Raw genomic sequence first — 17937 nt, 5'->3', positions numbered from 1 at the left:
GCCCCCTCTAGTGGGCTTTAAAAAAACACACCGTGCCTTTTCCTTCTGTTCTTCTCTGTCCTTGGCGCGGTAGTTTTTTTCCCTCATAATTCCCTCATGCTTCCAACTTTGTGAAATAATATAAAAATAAAATCTACTGAATCAAATGTGTCAGTGCGTTGCTCTGCCAAAGGGTTTTGTGGGTTTTTTGCTCCACCAGCAGAGGGCAGCACATCAACATGCCAAGACACATCTATCCATAAAGTTGTCTCTGAAGAAGAGCGGCCCGAGGTGGCTCGTTAGTTGGGTGTAATTGACAGAGGAGAAGAGTAACGCTGACTTAGCCGCAGTAGTTAGTGCGGTGCTTAATATTGACTTGGACTTTGAAGGAATACGCTTTGAGCACAAAATTTGCTCAAGTCAGCCACGAGTGGGGCTGTTCATTTTCGCTGCCTCTGGATATTTGATAACTGACAACAACTGGTTAGTTAGCATTAGCTAACTAGCTAGGAAGCTCCCGAAAAGTAACGTCAAGGTTTGATTCAGTCATGTCTTCGGCCGGAGACTTCGGAAACCCTTTAAGAAAATTTAAACTGGTCTTTCTTGGTGAACAGAGCGGTAAGTCTGTTGGTAATTTTAAATGTTGTGGGATGTAGGATTTACATTTTTGCTCTGTTAGACATTTAGCTAACACCAGAGTTTGGTGGGTGATTAACGTCAACCAGCTAGCTAGCTAACGTTAGCCACGTATCGTTAACACTTGGCAGTGATGGCATTACGACACAGTAACTTGTTACGAACAGTTTCTTCGCCTTGGCCCGATTAAAAAGGTGATTCATTTCCTTCAAAATGAGTCATGTCTGTAAAAATGGACTCTTACTTCAGTTGTGTGACGGGCTGTGATAACACATCATTAACGGAGGCATCGGAAATTACCAAGTGCCATTTAACAGGATGTTAAATTATGAAGCGCCAGCATTATTTTTTTGGTATCTCTTCGTTATTGAAGGATAGGTGAACTCCAGACATACCCTGCTGTGTTTAGAAGATGTTCATAATACTAGAGTGATCATAAATTCATAATTTCGACCCTGGAGCAACTTCCAAATTGGCCGATCTTGCCAAGCAACATTCCTGCGATCTCCCTACTAATTTACACTCCTTCAGTGTCCACACAGAGGGTTCGTGTGGGCTGTTTTTCATGTCTTAGGTAAAGCTGTGTGGCTGTTCGTTGTGTCGTCCGCGGTGTCCACAGATTTTAGGGTTTAAAGTAGAATTTGGGTTATTGGTCCAGCGTTGTCTCTTTCTTTGGAATCTACTTGCAACATATTTGAACTAGCTGTTTCATGTTGCTTTATTAAAACAGTATGAAGTTGGTAAAGACCGGTAAAGAGAAACTTGGATCAAACGTGAACTCAGATAGCCACCAAAGGACAATAGGGAAGACAAAAAAGGGGCTATTGTCAAGATGAGGTTTTGCACTATTTATTCACTCTTTTCCAGCAAGAAAGAAACAAAGAAGTCATGGCTTCTCCTGCTGTGATGAGAAGAATAGCAAACCCAATCACTCATTAAAAAAAGGAAGCTAAATGCATAATAAACATCTAAACTGAAGAAATTACTTACAAGAAATGTCAGAACCATTACATTGAACAAATATTTATTATAAAAAATACTCAAGAACATTAAAAAATGCAAATGTAGAAAGAGGCCCTGCACACCTTTTTCCCAAAACATAAAACTTGTCTTTCAGTCGCACATAGACTGCATATAAAATAATACAGATCTCTTTGGAAAAGATGTGAGTTGAGAAGCTGCTATGATAAATGAAACTAGGAAAGAATTAAGGAAGCCAAAATTTGATGACATTATTGACAAAACTGTAATAAATGTTTTTGCTGTAATATGATCTGCAAGTCCCACCAAGATGGGACAGACACACTGCGTTTACACACAGTGTGTGATAAGCTGTGGCTCCTTTAAGCCTTGTAAACAGCAGGGTTGTCTGTAGCCCTGTTACCATCCCTTGATGGACATTGTAACTGATAATGTAACTCGAGCTCAGCAAAAACAGTCTGAGAACTGGCAGCACTGTGCAAGTACTCAGAGCTGCTGTGTGACTGTCCCTGATGTGTTAAAGGTGTTCATAAATGTTTTTTTACGAGATTAGAAAAAAATTGAAGCATTTTACAGCTGCAAAGTTTGTAAAGCGTAGTTTTGTGTGTTAAACAACATTACAGAGTTTTATATTACATATGGACACAAACCCTCCATTGTGGATCAAATCAGCACCCTGGATACATGGGTGGGGGGAGTTAAGACATAAATGGCAAACTTTGCTTACAGCCCTTTTTCTCTCTGTGCTTTGCTCAACCCTCTGACTCCTGAATTACTTTGAACAGCTGTGCACTACACGCTTAGTGGACAAGAGGGCAGTGGGAGTTGTGTGACATGAAGTGGCTTGCTTTACTCTGTTATTAGTGGTCATCATCTGTGGAAAAGGGCCACAGCAGCTGCTTCGGGTTGAATAACTTTAAACACATTTAATTTCTGCAAGCTTTCAGAGATCTGCGTAGTTTTTATTTAGCCCCGAAATAATTATTTTGATTACAGCTGAAATTATTAGTGAACCAGTTAAAAGTGGCTGGCTAGCTTTATGTTATTGTAAATTAGATATGTGTAGGTTTTAGACAGTTGATCAGATAAAATAATCTGTTTGAAGACTTTGGGTGCTCAGAAAGTGTAAAAAGCATTTTCAGTTTTTAAATTTTCTTCTAATTGGGGGAAAATGTAGAATAGATTCAGTTATAAATGCAGTTCTTTTTTCCAGGGGAAAAGATGTACCTAAGTCTTCTCCAAAATCAAAGTGATCGTGTGGTCATTGCACTCTTTAAGAGTTTCTTGTTTGTGTTTGTGCAGTGGGAAAGACTTCATTGATCACCAGGTTCATGTACGACAGCTTCGACAACACCTACCAAGTGAGACTTAACACCTTCACTTTTAACTTTAATAATCATTGATGATGCCTAATATCAACAGCAATACTCATTGGAAATGACTGTGAATATTTGGTTAATTCTTTGTTGTTGTTTTTTTCAGGCCACAATAGGAATTGATTTCCTGTCGAAAACTATGTATCTTGAAGACAGAACAGTAAGTTTATTTTTGGCACAACCAGTAACTCTGTTTTTGTTTTTCTTCTTCTTGTCCAGTTGCTTTTCTTTAGCCACTGAATTATGCTCTTTCTAACACACACAGAGACAGCATTTGTACGTTGCTACTGTGATCAGGAGTGTTGTATCCCCCTGGACAATCCTCCTTTTCTCTGTTCATTTCCTCCCTCAACACGAGTTTTCTTCCTCTCCTTCCTACCCTTCCATCTACTTTCTCATCACCGTTTTGAAATTAAACACCTTACTTGATCCAGTGAGGAGGGCTGATGACAAGTGAAGGGTGATTACTTCTTTCTTCCCTCCCAAAGGCCCAGACAGCTAGCTCTCTCTGGCGCTTATTCACTGCCTGCATGAACTACGTGCTCACCTTTCTCTCTCTTTATCTTTTCCCATTAGTCCAACTTTATTTCCTTTTATTAATTTTTTTGTCACATAAACTTACCCCATTTGTCTATTTGTTTTTCTTGTTTCATTTTCATCTTGTTTTTTTTTTCTTTCTTTTTTTTTTTCTTTTTTCTTTCCATCCCCTTCCCCTTCCTCCCCCACAGATTAGGTTGCAGCTGTGGGACACAGCGGGGCAAGAGCGATTTCGTAGCCTCATCCCAAGTTACATCAGAGACTCTGCAGCTGCAGTCGTAGTTTACGACATTACAAGTATGTGGCTCACCTGTCCACTGGGAGTGCCCTAGGTTATTCACATCGTTGATGCTGAGGAATGCATTGATTCCATTTAAATACACTAGTATGACCGAAGCATATTTTTCTTTTTAATTTAAAAAAAAGTTGCACATTTTACAGCTTGTAACTCTCTTTGCTTATTGCCTTGCTGTCACTAACCACTGTGTTTTCTCACCTGAGGCCTTTTATCTCCATCTGTCTTCTAGATGTCAACTCTTTCCAGCAAACCACAAAATGGATTGATGACGTGAGAACAGAAAGAGGAAGTGACGTCATCATTATGTTGGTGGGAAACAAGACAGACCTTGCAGATAAAAGGTAATCTGTGTTTTCCTGCTTCTGCCTTTGTTAAAGTAGGCACTCCATGAAGATCATAGAAGTGAAGTTATTGATTGTTACTGGTTACTGGTGGCCTCACTGATTTTTTTCTTTCATGCATTATACCTGAAAGTGTCCTGTTTTGGGGTTTTTTTTGTTAGTTTTTTTGTTTTTAAGCCTTTTTTTGAATTTGTATTGTCTCTTGCTGTGAGTCTTTTAACCGTTTTATCTACCACAGGCAAGTATCTATTGAAGAGGGTGAGCGGAAAGCCAAAGAACTAAATGTAATGTTTATTGAGACTAGTGCGAAAGCGGGCTACAACGTAAAGCAGGTAAGAGTGTGTGAGCCGTGCTCTGACGCCCTGCTGTAGATGCTGCCTCCTGGGTTTCACCTCCAAAGGTCTCCCACTGAAAATATAAGTCAGACTAGGTTCCTGAAGTTGCCCCTTTTCAGACATGGATTGCATAAAATTTTTGATCTGGTAAAATGACAGCATTTTCTTATTTGGACATGGAGCTTTTCTTTTACATTAATACTCATCAAAGCTTCTTTCAAACATCCCCACTCTGACAGAACACGCTACGGTAATCATGATTTTATTGTGTGCTGTGCGCCAAATTTCACACTATAGTAAGTAGGATATAGTGTCCCAAATTATTCTGGGGGGTTATTACGCCACATTCTGTATATATGCAATTGCAACCATAAACACTTGGGCCAATTTTATAATAATAATAATGGATTGCATTTATATAGCGCTTTTCTAGGCACACAAAGCGCTCTATGATTCCACTATTCATTCACTCTCACATTCATACACTGGTGGAGGCGAGCTACAGTTGTAGCCACAGCTGCCCTGGGGCAGACTGACAGAAGCGAGGCTGCCATATTGCGCCATCGGCCCCTCTGGCCAACACCAGCAGGTGGTAGGGTAAAGTGTCTTGCCCAAGGACACAACGACCAGGACAGAGAGCAGGGGGATCGAACCGGCAACCTTCCGGTTACAGACGAACTTCCCAACCCCCTGAGCCACGGTTGCCCCAATTTTACTAAACAGTAGCTTATAAATGACCACTAAGTGAACCACTAAATTCACACTGTGGGTTGTGATTTTTATGGACCAGTCTAGATGCTGGACTTTGTCCAGCATGGAATAAAAAGTCTGTTTAACATATGTAACAAAGGAGTGGCTTTGTGGCTTCTGCAGTATTTCTGGCAGTGAGACCATGGAAAAAAGCTGAAAGCTGATGTCTCATGCCAAAACTTTATTTTTTCCTCCCCTCACATTATCATAGTTTAGGGGATTGTCCACAACAATCACGTCTTTTAGTGAGCTGAGCAACTCAAAGGTGGAGAAGTGATGTGCGTTTGTAACCTCTGCGTTTAGATGCCATCTGATTAACAGAATTGAGTGCATGTCTGAAAAGGGCTTCTTAGTCTAAATTGCTCTTGTTTGTGCGTATTTCTTTAAATAAAACAAGTATTCATCACTTTCTTGCTAAAGGTGATGAGAGTGTGTGGGTGTCAGTCTCGTGTATGGCTTTTCCCTGTTACCTGCAAGCTCCTCTAAAAACTTATTTACAATCTTTTTACTCGTCTTGGCCTAGCAATGCCTTGGATCTCCAAAACCCTGTTTTTCAGCCAAGCACAGAGAATATAACATTTATGGTTGAGATGTTGGAAGTTTCACTTCTCTTCCTGTTTTTCCAGGAAGTTTACTGGGAAACCTTTGGTGCTGGGCAGTGGTGGCAGCCACAGCAGGAAGGGCACGGCTTGTTAATGCTCTTCAACATAATCACAGTGTCTGTGTTTCTTTTCCCCTGTCTCTGTGTTGATGTTTGTGGGGGTATGTGCGTGTCCTGGTGGGTGTTTGTGTGTTGTTCGCGGTGGCTCATCACAGACAGATAACCACAGAGGAGGGAGAACAGAGAGCGAAAGAGATGAATGTTCTGTTTATTGAAACAAGTGCAAAGACAGGCTACAATGTCAAACAGGTAGAGCGTGTGCACCTACATGTGTATGTGTTCTCGTAGTGCTCTCTTCTGATTGGCTTCTATTTCACACGCATGTGTGCAAAAGGTGTGCTTTAAACATCAGTTTCCACTGGTCACTAGTGAAGAGAACTGGTTGTTTTTCAAGCTCTCTCCCCCCTGTAATGATTTCTATTGGCCAACCTTTTATCACAAAGTCTTAAGATGGGGACCAGAGTTTGCAAATCAACAACCTGCACAGCACTGATCACCACAGCAATAGTGTTACTGCTGCTGTGAACTCTGCATGTCATAAGTCTGCTTCCACGACGCTCTTTGGTGGGGGCAGGGGATGCTGAGCATCATCATACATTTCTCTTGAATTTTATGAATGGATCCATTCATTGCTTAAAATCCTCCAAGCTTTGTCAATGGAAGATGTCACTAAAGCTCAGCTCCATCCTCTTTTCAAATCACTGATGCAGCACAGAAATTGGTTTATAGTGTCAGAGACACAAGCTGCTAAACTGAGATCAAATTTGATAAATCTCTCTTGGGTGTCTTTCTCTGTGTGAGTTTCAAGTGGACCTTATGCTTGATCAGTTAATATTAGGATTATACACAACATGTTGTGCCGATTTCATTTTGTATTTTTTATCATGCCCTCAGTATATTCCTTGTCTGAAAGAATACATGCGGTTCTCTTTCCCTCCAGCTTTTCCGTCGTGTGGCAGCTGCCCTCCCTGGCATGGACACCACACAGGACAAGAGTAGAGAGGACAGTATCCTTTTGTGTACATGTCAGTGTCTGCATCTGACATGACAGAACAGAGTCAGAGGTCTCTTTGCCCTCTTATGTCTGTCATATGGATAAGCACGGCCACAGGGAGAATCAAGTGCAGAATTGTGACATCTCACTATTGTTGCTTAACCCACATGTCGTTCTAGATTTGTTTTACCAGTGAGGACACCTATTGAGATTCAGCTGGATGCCTGTTTTAATGAGTATAATATCAAAGACACTCTGCACTGATGGTCTATTTTTGGAGGGTATGAAACAGACTTGAAAGGTTTTGAAGTTTGTCCTGATACAGATCAGAGCAGACAGTGAATGCACATTAGTCAGTCATGCTCCTAGAAACGTGCCTAAGTCTGAACTCAAACTGAGTTATAAAGATGTTGTTATGATGTTTACTGACTTCAGCTTTGATAAGTTTGCCATGTAACTATAGCATAAGCCATCATGTGTCCATAAGAATATTTAAGATTACTTTAATATTCTGTCTGGTCTGTGTCCTTGTTGTTAGCACAATATCATCTTATAAAGGACATACCTGTGCACCAACATGCTAAAAAGAGCACTTTTTTCAGCTAGCAATAAGTGGTGAAATACTGACCTCAGTTAAATGGAGACCAGTATGAGTCGTCACATTGAGTTGAAGCATCTGATCTTGTAAAATATCTGAATGGTGATAATTTATTCCTGCAATTAAAGGGTAAAAACTTCAGCTAACACCCACAGAAGTTCATGTAGAGCTGAAAGACTTTCCAACTTTGGCACGCCATATACACAGTACAGTGGGTGGATAGCGCTCTTAACTCCCCAGCAGCCCAACAACTAGAAGCTTTTCTGCTGGAAGACCAGCTTTGCATTCTGTGTCACAGTGAGAGAGAATGCAGTATATGTTAACAGTATTAGTTTTAAATTAAAACTAAGTTCATTTTTGGAACTAAGAACTTTATTTTAAAACTTCAACCCTTTTGGTGCCTGGTTCTGCCAGAGATCTTTCTGTTAAGCTATTTCTTCCTTCCCACCATCAACAAGTGCTCCATTATAGGGGAGTGCCTTTGTAATTTATTGTGAATGTGTCATAAACCAATACATGTGAATTGGGCAATACCACTGCTGGAGTGTGAAAATGGCCTCTACCTGTACAGCACATGTGGTCACTGACTACTTTAATGATCATGAAAATAATGTAAAACGTGCTGGCATTTACAATCACGGTCATCTCAGGCTAATTGAACACCAATGGGACATTTTGGACCATTGTGCCAAAAAAGTGTGACTGTCTTTCCTTGAGCAGAAATCTAGAGCTATTAATTAATTTATTTGTTTAATCAATGCCAATGCATCTTGACCTAGCACCAAGGTAGCCCATATAAGACCTGCTTTTCATTAATGTGTTATTATGCACTTTATGCAACAATATTTCTGTCTTGGAAAGACTTTGTCTAGTTTTGTCCATTTCTGGCAGCCATTGCATTTCAGAGTTCCTTTTCAATGTTGTTTCTTAACTCCTAAACCTTTCAGTGATTGACATTAAGCTGGAGAAACCACCAGAGCAACCTACCAGTGAAGGAGGCTGTTCCTGCTAATGTTTCTATCTAATACATTCAGTTTTTCTGCGCCCATATCCTTCACTACACCCTCCACTGTCCCCCAGCCTGAAAGAGAACACTACATCCGTTATCCTCGCCATCATGGAAGTCTGGTAGCCCATCGGGCTGCTCTGAAAGTCACTTCAGTTGTACTTAAATTGAATATTTGCACTGTAACACACATGCATTGAAACATATTGAAACATTGCATATTTATGCTTGAACTAAGCCTTCTGTCATTTCAGCAGAGATGGTAGTACAAGAAAAATGAGAATAGTTTGTGGGTAAAGATGATTTTGAACCAAACTGAAAGAAGATGTGTGTCAAAGTCATCAAATCAATGTATTTGTCTAAGAGTGAGAATCTTTAAAAAAAGAAAAAAGAAGTAAATATTGCTTTAAGCCTAATAAGCACAATGTGAATGTGTTGTGTGCATTTGTCAGTTAACACAATAAGCGCTTTTGTATTTGATTGGCCCAAGTTAATTTAGGTGTTTTCTTCAAACTATTTTGTTTTTAACATTTTGGGATAAAATGAGGAAAAGGTTGTAGGATTGTTTCAAAGTAAATCATTATTTGGAGTGCTGGGTGTAGACATGTATACTACACCCATGAAGTGTGAGCTAGGAGCTTATTTTAAACTTGAGTCACAGTTCTCCCAACACGACCTGCACAGTCACGCAGTCTCACACCTACACACCATGGAAACCAGCACAAATGCATAACATGACTGCATCAAACACATTACCGTCCTTCCTCCTCTGCCCACACGTCTATTGAGATGGATTATTTTTACCTTGGCTTCCATTTTCTATTACCTTTTTATTTGGATAGATTTTTTTTCCCCTAAAGACTTTAGCTGACATAGATTAAAACTTTCTTTGATAGTGTTTGTAGATTTTCTCATAAATCCGACAATAGACATTAGATGTGAAGATATATGCCTTTTGGAGTTGAATTGTAGAGGGCTTCCTTGGCTTTGGATTTATCTAATTAGGTTTGGTATGCCGTTTTATCAACACTTCCTTGTTTTTATTTTTTGGCATTGATCTCTTGTTAGTGATGATTCTACATATGTATTTAATCCACAATGACTTGTAATATTTATTTCTATCAGATTCCTGTTTCTTTTGTATGGCTGTTAATATCTTCACTTTGGGTATGAGTCGCTAATAAAATATGCATCCAAACTGGACCACCTTTGACACTCAGCAGAGAGCAACTGCTGTTTCACGTGCTGCCTCGAAGTGGCACTTTGATCATACTGAAAATATTGTGCAATTTTTGTGTAAAACTACAGGCGAGAGTTCAGTTTGTATAGCTTTGTAGTCCTTAACGTTTCTGGAATGGATTCAAATGAAAGAATAAAAGTAAACTTGTCAACACTGCTGGTATTGATCTGTGTTTCTGACATGTGTTTTGGATAAATCAGTTCAATATTTTTATTTTTCAAGTGCTGAGATGTTGATCTGTTTCTGTATAATTTCTGGCAGCAATTACTACAGGATAATGAAAGTTACAGAAATGTAGATGTTTAGCTGTGTACTGAGAAAGTGATTATAGTCAGAGACATTCAGTGTTCAAATCACATTTAACTTTTTGATTTTATACATACAGGTTTGATGTCCAATAATATTACAGTTAATTTACATAAAATCTCAAAATGACTGTCGAGGTACAAAATAACCAAGGTGCTTCAAAAATTTACAAATAGACAAGATCACGGTATGCTGAAGTTACAGTAACTGGCCTGACTCATTACCTACTGTTTGTTCACAGAAGAAATAATGCAATGGTGGCCCCCCAAACACGAGACATGCCAGCAATCCACTATGCAAAATGTCAAGTGACCCTATTTACCTGACCTAGTTGGGATCTAGCATCAGATTGTGGCACAGCTATTCATTAATATCGTGGTCATCTGCATATGATTCTAGGCTATATTACAAAGCAGACAATAACTAACTACGCGGAGACATTAAATAATGCCACATTATAAAAGCTTTCGAAAGAGGTCAGTAATAATTACTTCACTGCGAAGTAGCAACTCCCGTCAACGTTTATTACTTCTAAATTTCTTCTTATTTATTTGAAGACGAGCAGTCTTCTCTGGACTGCAGTCTGTTTCTTGTTTTTTCATTCAATAGTTTATTTTAAATCAAAGTCCGCGAGTGTTTGAATTCTCGCGAGAGTCTCCCAGCAGCCGTTTCCGTGGAAACCAATTCACGCACCCGCACTCTGTGCTAGCTGGATATTTCTTTGATGTTTAAATGTGGTTTTAAATACTTAGTTTCACAATGAGTAATGATTACTACGAGACTTTGGAAATAAATAGAAACGCAACAGATGCAGACATCAAAAAGGCGTAAGTCATTTAATACATATGAAACTCACATGTTTATTAATGAGGCTTGTTCTGTTATTCCTCAGTTATTTCTTTCTCTTTCTTAGATATCGGCGCCTTGCACTGAAGTTTCACCCGAAAAGAAACAGAGAGCCTGGAAGCTCCCAGAAATTTACCCAGTTGGGTGAAGCCTATGATGTTTTATGCGACCGTAAGTGGAAGAATATCGAGACTGAAGTGTGTTTTATTTTGGAAACCACACGGATAAAAACAATAAGGGGACACTCGATGATCACAGTCTAAGGCAAAGTCAGTTAATCGTGCTGAATCAATTTCAGCTGCTTTGGTGCAAATGGAAGTGGTCGTTCCTTATCCCTCGTGATTCAGTTCATTCTAGCGTTGCTTTTTGTGACTTTACTTTTCACTTCTGGTGGAATGACATGATACCTGCAGTCCATTCACGTTGCAAAGATAGTCAGTGCACAGCTTCTCCAGGACTGCAAATCAGGAAGAGCCGATGTAAGAAGGTGTATCTGTCAGCAGTGTCAAGCGTGTGGAGCTGCTAAGAGCTGCAGTTAGGGGCATCACCACAGCAGCAGTACCCATGTCTGTTCCTTTGTATAAAAAGGGGCAGGAGGAACATTTCCAGTGCTCTCGAAAATTACCTCAAGAAGGCAACAGATGTGTGTGTTTCTTGGCAAACTCTTTTGCTAGTTTTTGGGTGGGGCTGTCTCGTTGATGCCTCTCCAGTGTTACTTTCATTTGGACCAAAGTAAGCGAAATGGATTCACACGGGTTCATGTTTCCCAACTGAACAGACTGATATCTCTGAAGTTTAACTGATATACTGTTATACTGTGATGATCTATTATTATTCTTTTTTAAGCAGCGCAAATCAATTGAATTATCAAAGGAAGGTGTACAACATTCCTGCGATAAGTGATTTTGCATTCGGTTGCAACCAGCGACATTCCTGTTCTGTGTAAATAAAACCAGAATATAGCCATCTGGGAGCCGGTTGAGTCAGGTATTTGACATTCTCTCAGAGAGTGATTGCAGTCAGTCTAAGTCAGACTGAGACTGTTTGCAGAAAAGTTGCCTCCTCGCAGGTGACCTCTGCAACTGCCTTCCAATCAAAATTGACCATTTGTGTTCACGTTCTGGGCAACTGTTTAGTCAGTTGCAGAATGTGAAAAAATTAAATTCTATAACCAGACAGTCACCGATTCTTAAAAAAATATTTTGTAGCTGCAAGGAGGTTGCCGTCCTGTTTTTACTTATGAGCCATAAGCTCGCTCTTAATTAGCATGTAGCTTTGTCAAGCTAAGTGTGTCCTGGGTGGTTTGTCAGTGGAGCTGATTTTACATTCAATTCAATTCAATTTATAGGGTGCCAAATCACAACAACAGTCGCCTCAAGGTGCTTTATATTGTAAGGTAGACCTACAATAATACATACAGAGAAAAACCCAATAATCACATGATTGTGCTACGAGCAAGCACTTTGGCGACAGTGGGAAGGAAAAACTCCCTTTTAACAGGAAGAAACCTCCGGCAGAACCAGGCTCAGGGAGGGGCGGGGCCATCTGCCGCGACCAGTTGGGGTGAGAGAAGGAAGATAGGATAAAAGACAATGAGATACATAAAGTCATCTCACTGTAAGATGAGTCCTACTGTTCATAGTACTCCCTGAGTATTTATATTTCTTTATAAAATATCGATATTTGGTGACTCTCTATCGATACAATATCACCACGCAAAGTATCGCAATGTATTGCTACCCTCCCACTCACGGTTTTAAACAATGCTATAGATAAACCCACAGCTACAACTCAGTTTAAAATTGGCTATATTATAAGCAATACTAACATTTTCGTAAAAAGAGAAGTGGAAAGAACTGCAGATTTGTATTTAAAGCTTTTTGTTTTAAAAAAAACATTTAGCAGAAAACTGTTATAAGGATCAGAAATAGAAAGCTTTTTTTTAAAAAATACCAGTTAATATTAAAATAGTAATACAGGCTTATATACAGTGAAGTGTATTTTGGTCTGAGGAAAGGCTGTATTTATTGTATGGAGACCATATGTGTGTGAATCAAAGCCAATTTTCTGTGTGAAAGCTCAAAAAAAGGCAACTTACGACAAGTTTGGAGAGGAGGGCCTGAGAGGTGGTATTCCACTTGAGTTTGCCACCAATGGAACTTGGTCATCAAAATACGTCTACCATGGGAATCCTGACCAGACATTCAAACAGTTTTTCGGGGGTGACAACCCATTTGCAGGTGAGAAAAAAAACTTAATCAAAGCCTGACAGTGAATTTGCCTTTTCGATTTTAATCCTTTAATCCCTTTTTTTTTTTTGCTAGACTTCTACACGAATGATGTGCCGCTTCAGTTCGGTGGCCTGCAGCCACAAGTGGCGAAAACGCAAGATTCCCCAATAGAGAGAGACCTTCATTTGTGCCTGGACGATCTCTTCCATGGATGCACAAAAAAGATCAAGATATCTCGCAGAGTAAGACATGTTTATATTTTCTCCCTCCCGTGGCTTTTGTTGGATTCACTCATCTATAAGACTGCAAGCTCCTCACGGGGTTTAGAGCTAACTAAACAACAGCATTAAAAAAAAAAAAAAAAACGCCATCACAAAGACATACTACAGCACCGATTTTGCCTCATATATTGTGCGATGCTTTATTCATTTTACAGGTCATGAATGACGATGGATGCACATCCAGTATCAAAGACAAGATTCTGAGTATAGATGTTAAGCCTGGATGGAACGAAGGCACAAGAATCACTTTCCCCAAAGAGGGGGATCAGGTAATTAACCAGCCTACACATCATTTTAAAATGGGGGGTTTGAAAGTGAGCTCATGAGTTGGTATAGTGTATTATTTCTATCCTTTTATACATAAATATTTCCTACAGAATGAGTTGGGCTCGTGGCTCTGATGCCGTTTCCGAGCTAATACTGTGTGGGCCTAACAGAGCTGATCAAATCCTGTATTAACAGTTTAATTCATTGTCACAACACCTCACCCTCTGTTACATTGAGTTTTTTTTACATTTATTAAATCATTTTTATTTTGTTTTACGTTGATTTTATTCATTTATTGTGCTATTTTGCTTCATAGAACCAGCACAGAGCTATATTGTCTCGCATTGTGTTTTGTTTTGTTTTATTTCAGGATTTTTATTTCTTTTTTTCATTTTCTGTGTATACATATTGAGCTGTTTTGTAACCACCCTTGTATGCTGTATATGGCTGCTATAACCCAGAAATGTATTTTTTTGCTGTAATCAATCCTAGGCTTCAGTGTGCAGTTAGCTTTAAAGGAAAATTTAGCAGGTTGCCATTGTTATTGTGGTATATACATTACTGCAGTGCAGCAATTAGTGAAAAGATAGTAGAGGTATGCATTAAAAAGGCTGAATGTGACAAAGGAGAGGGGAATTTTTAACAAATTATAATTATAATTTACTCCTTTTTCTGCTATTGCAAGTATAACTGATGACTAACTACTTTTGAAGGTTCTCCTAAAATTGGCACTTTGCATAGACTGCACACAAGTACGTTGTTCCTGCAGATCTTTTATAGGTTCACTGAAATGGAACACGCTTACTACCAAAAGTAAGCGTGTTTGGTTTTAACACCCGATTACAATAAGCAAAAGGCATTTTGGTTATTGTACTCTGGGCAATTTTAACCAAAAGAAATTATGCGCTCAAAGCTATTCTTCTTATTACTCTGCTTTTTTATTATGATGATGTGTACTGACTGTACCACTGCCTTGTTTGTGTATATTCTTTCCTTTTCCCAGAGAGGGAATGTATAAAGAACTGTCTGTAAAGACTGCTGCATGGTAATCTTTTTATTTTGTTTTGCTGTTTTACCTTCAGGGACCAAACAGCATTCCCGCAGATATTGTGTTTATTGTGCGGCAGAAGACTCATCCTCTGTTTGTGAGACATAACAATGACCTCATCTACAAAGCAAAGATTACTCTGGAGATGGTGAGTCATGTCATGGATTGATTATTGGCCATGCAAAAAGGTTTCTTTGAAGCTGTAAGCTGATTCCCTTGTTCGCAGGCTTTAACTGGCTTCTCTGTGGACGTGCAGACACTAGATGGCAGGCTACTCTCTGTTCTTATCAATGACATTGTCCAGTAAGTGCTTTCAGTCACTGTCTTGAAAAACAGTTTTTTCCCGGTCTGGTTGTTTTTACATTTATGTAGTGCCAGAGTGCAACAACAGTCGACAACTCCAACAATTATATGATCACCTGTGAGCAAACACTTGGCGACAGTGGGAATGAAAAACTCCCTTATAACAGGAAGAAATGTCCAGCATAACCATCTGCTGTAACACTTAATGATCATTGTGTTTTTATTTTGTGCATTATCTGCATTAAGTTTCCACTCTCTGATTTGTTTGTCATGTCATATCAGCCCTAGATACCAAGAAGTCTTGTCCGGAGAGGGAATGCCGCTGTCCAAGAATCCTTCCCAGAGAGGAAACCTCATAATTACTTTTGACCTTGAGTTCCCCAAGACGCTTTCTGCTGAGAGGAAGTATCTGATCAAGCAAGCTCTGTCTTTTAAAGATTAATCACATTCCAAATACATGTGTAATCAGAATGATTGATTGGACTGTTCATGTGGCTACATGTCTGTCAAGAGAGAGCAATACTGATACATTTGCAAATCGTGTCTTTCTGTTTTTATTTGCACTTTGCACTCTGTCAGAATATTTCTGTAAAGACGCTGGAAGATAACAAAAATGAAAGACAGTGTGAGTGTGGTCGAACACGAGCCCATCGAGAGACAGTAGAGATTACAGATAAGCTTTGCAGCTGTGATTCGCTGCCATCATTGCTCGTTTCAGCTGCTCGTACGTCACAAACATGACCACGTTCCAGGATCCCAGGCGTAAGAAAGACGGGATAAACCTTAAGAAAATGGAAATGGAGGCAAAAACATTTTTGGTTTCGTTTCATTCACATTAAGAGTTGTCAAATGAAGGTGGAATCACTGGGTTACCCTTTGTAAAAAGCACGCGGGCCTTCATTGGTCATCATGGCAGCAGCACAGTTGAGAACGCTGCTGTACTGGCCAAGAGCAGAGTTCATGTATCTTGTCTTGACCACATCAACAGGGGAGGCAATCACTGTTGTGCACAACCCCGCACCAAAGGCTGATGCAAAATGGCAGGGCAGATTATCTGTGGAGTGCACAGAACCCAGGGCTTAGTGCTAGATCATACACATGCGTGATGTTGCTGTGAAGCCACTGTGTTTTACCTGTCAGCGGCGTGGACCTAAGGAGCATATCCTTGATGAAGTCATAGGTCACCAGTTCTGTGCAGTTAACAATAGCGTTACGTGCAGTGTTTGGAGCTGTGCCTGTGTGACATTGAAAACAAAGATGCATCATAAGAAATGAAGCAGCAGCCTTTTAAAAACACACATTTTGGAAGCTTGAGCTACCTTTCCACAGACCACAAATGCCTTCCTCCTTGGCAATGGTCTTGTAAGCATCCACTGTGCTACAGTAGCGCCTGGCACGGCCAAGAGATCTGGCCTGTGCCTGGAAGCGAACTTTCACCACGTCTGTGGGCTGAGCAATGGCAACCGCCAAGGCACCTGTGGTAGATCCAGCCAGCAGCCGACTCCCAATGCCCACATCTAAACCAGGGAAGAGAGAGATGTCAGTTGAGACTGGTCAAAATTTCCTCTCAACCAAATAAACAACTGTCAGAATCCAATCACAGATGCTCACGGTCAGAGCCTTTAGTGTAGAACTGTTTAACAGAGTCGTAGAGACCAATTCGGACAGACGCAAAGCTCATCTGCCTCTGGAGTCCTGCCACCAGCCCACTGTAAAGACTCAGAGGACCCTCAGTACGCACCATGGTGGCGATGGTGCCGAACACCCCTCGATACTTCACCGTAGAGCCGCTCCCTGTAGCAGCGGAGCCTCTGGCCTCTCCTTGAATCTGTGCAATGAAAGTTCAGGCTACTAAGGTTACAAGAATTGGCTTTGTGTTTGTTACACAAGAATACTTTAATACCTGCAGTCGCACTTTGGCTGTGTCTAAGGGAAAGGTGAGCAGGTCGGCGATGCAGGCTGCAGTTCCTGCTCCCACAAACTTTACAGCTGCCGAAGGTGGCACATCTGCAGGCCTGAATCCAACCATTTTCCACAGTGTTTTTTTTTAAAAAACACAAGCGTTGTATTTGTGAACGTGAACACAACAAGATGTTCCTGCAAAAGCTGACAGAAAAAAATTTCACGAACACACTGCATTCAGAGACAAATGTTTTTTATTTGAAACTGCATCTCTAAATTTGACACATGAGAGTTACATCCCATCAGGAAGACAAGTGTTGCTTGTTTTATGGATCTGCCATACACACTTGATCCTGGCTTCTTTTACTCACTATGCTAGTAATGCCTCCAGCTGGTGTGTGCCATGAGCTCATTTAACACCTCTATTCAGCAAAAGCAGCCCCCCCCTCCAAGTACAGGCTTTAATGAGACTGCTGTTCATTATGTTCTGTGTACTTGCATGGGTTTAAAAAAGAAGCATTGCAAATTTAATAAAATCAAATTTTAAGTCATTAAGTCTTACCTTTATAGGAGCAGTTTGGGACAGATCTTTTAGAGATCAGGATTCTCTAAAGGCGTCCCTCTGGCTGAACTGTGTCCCAGCTATAAACAACTTTTCTTGTTTTTCCATAGATTTTTTAACAGCAATGAGGCGTATAATCATACTCCAAATCCTGCATAAAAGAGTCATTTTAATCTCAACATAGCAATCCAACAAAGCTTTATTGATTAATAATATTAACAGGAAAGTAAACAGTAAAAGTAAAAAGGTAAATTTTGCCTGTACCGTGATATGATTTGTAGAGTTGAAAAGCCTTACCAAGGGACAATAACCAAACCTCTCGTCGAATCTCAGACAATAAGTGGAACAGATGCAGGAGCGGGGAGGAGGTCGGCCTCTTTAAATACTGCCCATGATGCTGTTACATCATAGCATGGCATGTGTTACATGGTGGGGTCCCACCCCAAATATGTGGGCCGA

At 40.1% G+C, this 17937-nt stretch overlaps 3 protein-coding genes across 6 annotated transcripts; 2 read left to right on the top strand and 1 right to left on the bottom strand.

The window, feature by feature from the left end:
- Nucleotides 1-256: 256 nt before the first annotated feature.
- On the top strand, nt 257-9885 carry rab6a (RAB6A, member RAS oncogene family). Of its 3 annotated transcripts, none has more exons than XM_006802128.2 (8): nt 257-597; nt 2899-2957; nt 3079-3132; nt 3701-3806; nt 4037-4148; nt 6050-6143; nt 6835-6901; nt 8434-9885. In XM_006802128.2, the coding sequence occupies exons 1-8, from the start codon at nt 528-530 to the stop codon at nt 8496-8498; spliced, it is 627 nt and encodes a 208-aa protein (XP_006802191.1). In that variant the 5' UTR covers nt 257-527; the 3' UTR covers nt 8499-9885. The 3 variants fall into 3 exon arrangements, 2 of the variants coding, with proteins under 2 accessions (XP_006802191.1, XP_006802192.1); XM_006802129.2 differs by lacking the exon at nt 6050-6143 and adding an exon at nt 4387-4480; XR_015719710.1 differs by lacking the exon at nt 8434-9885 and having other exon boundaries at nt 4387-6143; nt 6835-6880.
- An 823-nt stretch (nt 9886-10708) lies between these two features.
- On the top strand, nt 10709-15552 carry dnajb13 (DnaJ heat shock protein family (Hsp40) member B13). The gene is made up of 8 exons (XM_006802127.3): nt 10709-10865; nt 10952-11055; nt 12963-13124; nt 13209-13357; nt 13552-13665; nt 14746-14859; nt 14938-15014; nt 15297-15552. Exons 1-8 carry the CDS (start codon nt 10798-10800, stop codon nt 15454-15456), a joined length of 948 nt encoding a protein of 315 aa, XP_006802190.1. The 5' UTR covers nt 10709-10797; the 3' UTR covers nt 15457-15552.
- Nucleotides 15211-17914, bottom strand: LOC102789923 (dicarboxylate carrier UCP2-like). Of its 2 annotated transcripts, none has more exons than XM_006802126.3 (8): nt 17776-17914; nt 17479-17629; nt 16918-17120; nt 16626-16842; nt 16334-16531; nt 16148-16249; nt 15888-16068; nt 15211-15796 (listed from the first exon to the last, which is right to left on the bottom strand). In XM_006802126.3, the coding sequence occupies exons 3-8, from the start codon at nt 17041-17043 to the stop codon at nt 15682-15684; spliced, it is 939 nt and encodes a 312-aa protein (XP_006802189.1). In that variant the 5' UTR covers nt 17044-17120; nt 17479-17629; nt 17776-17914; the 3' UTR covers nt 15211-15681. The 2 variants fall into 2 exon arrangements, with proteins under 2 accessions (XP_006802189.1, XP_006802188.1); XM_006802125.3 differs by having other exon boundaries at nt 17743-17846.
- Between the last annotated feature and the right edge of the window lie 23 nt (nt 17915-17937).

This window comes from Neolamprologus brichardi, chromosome 10 (assembly GCF_056152115.1).
Source record: "Neolamprologus brichardi isolate AB-2024 chromosome 10, ASM5615211v1, whole genome shotgun sequence".
NCBI classification, from domain to species: Eukaryota; Metazoa; Chordata; class Actinopteri; order Cichliformes; family Cichlidae; genus Neolamprologus; species Neolamprologus brichardi.
Note: the sequence above shows the minus strand (reverse complement) of the source record. Positions and strands in the feature narration are given on the sequence as shown.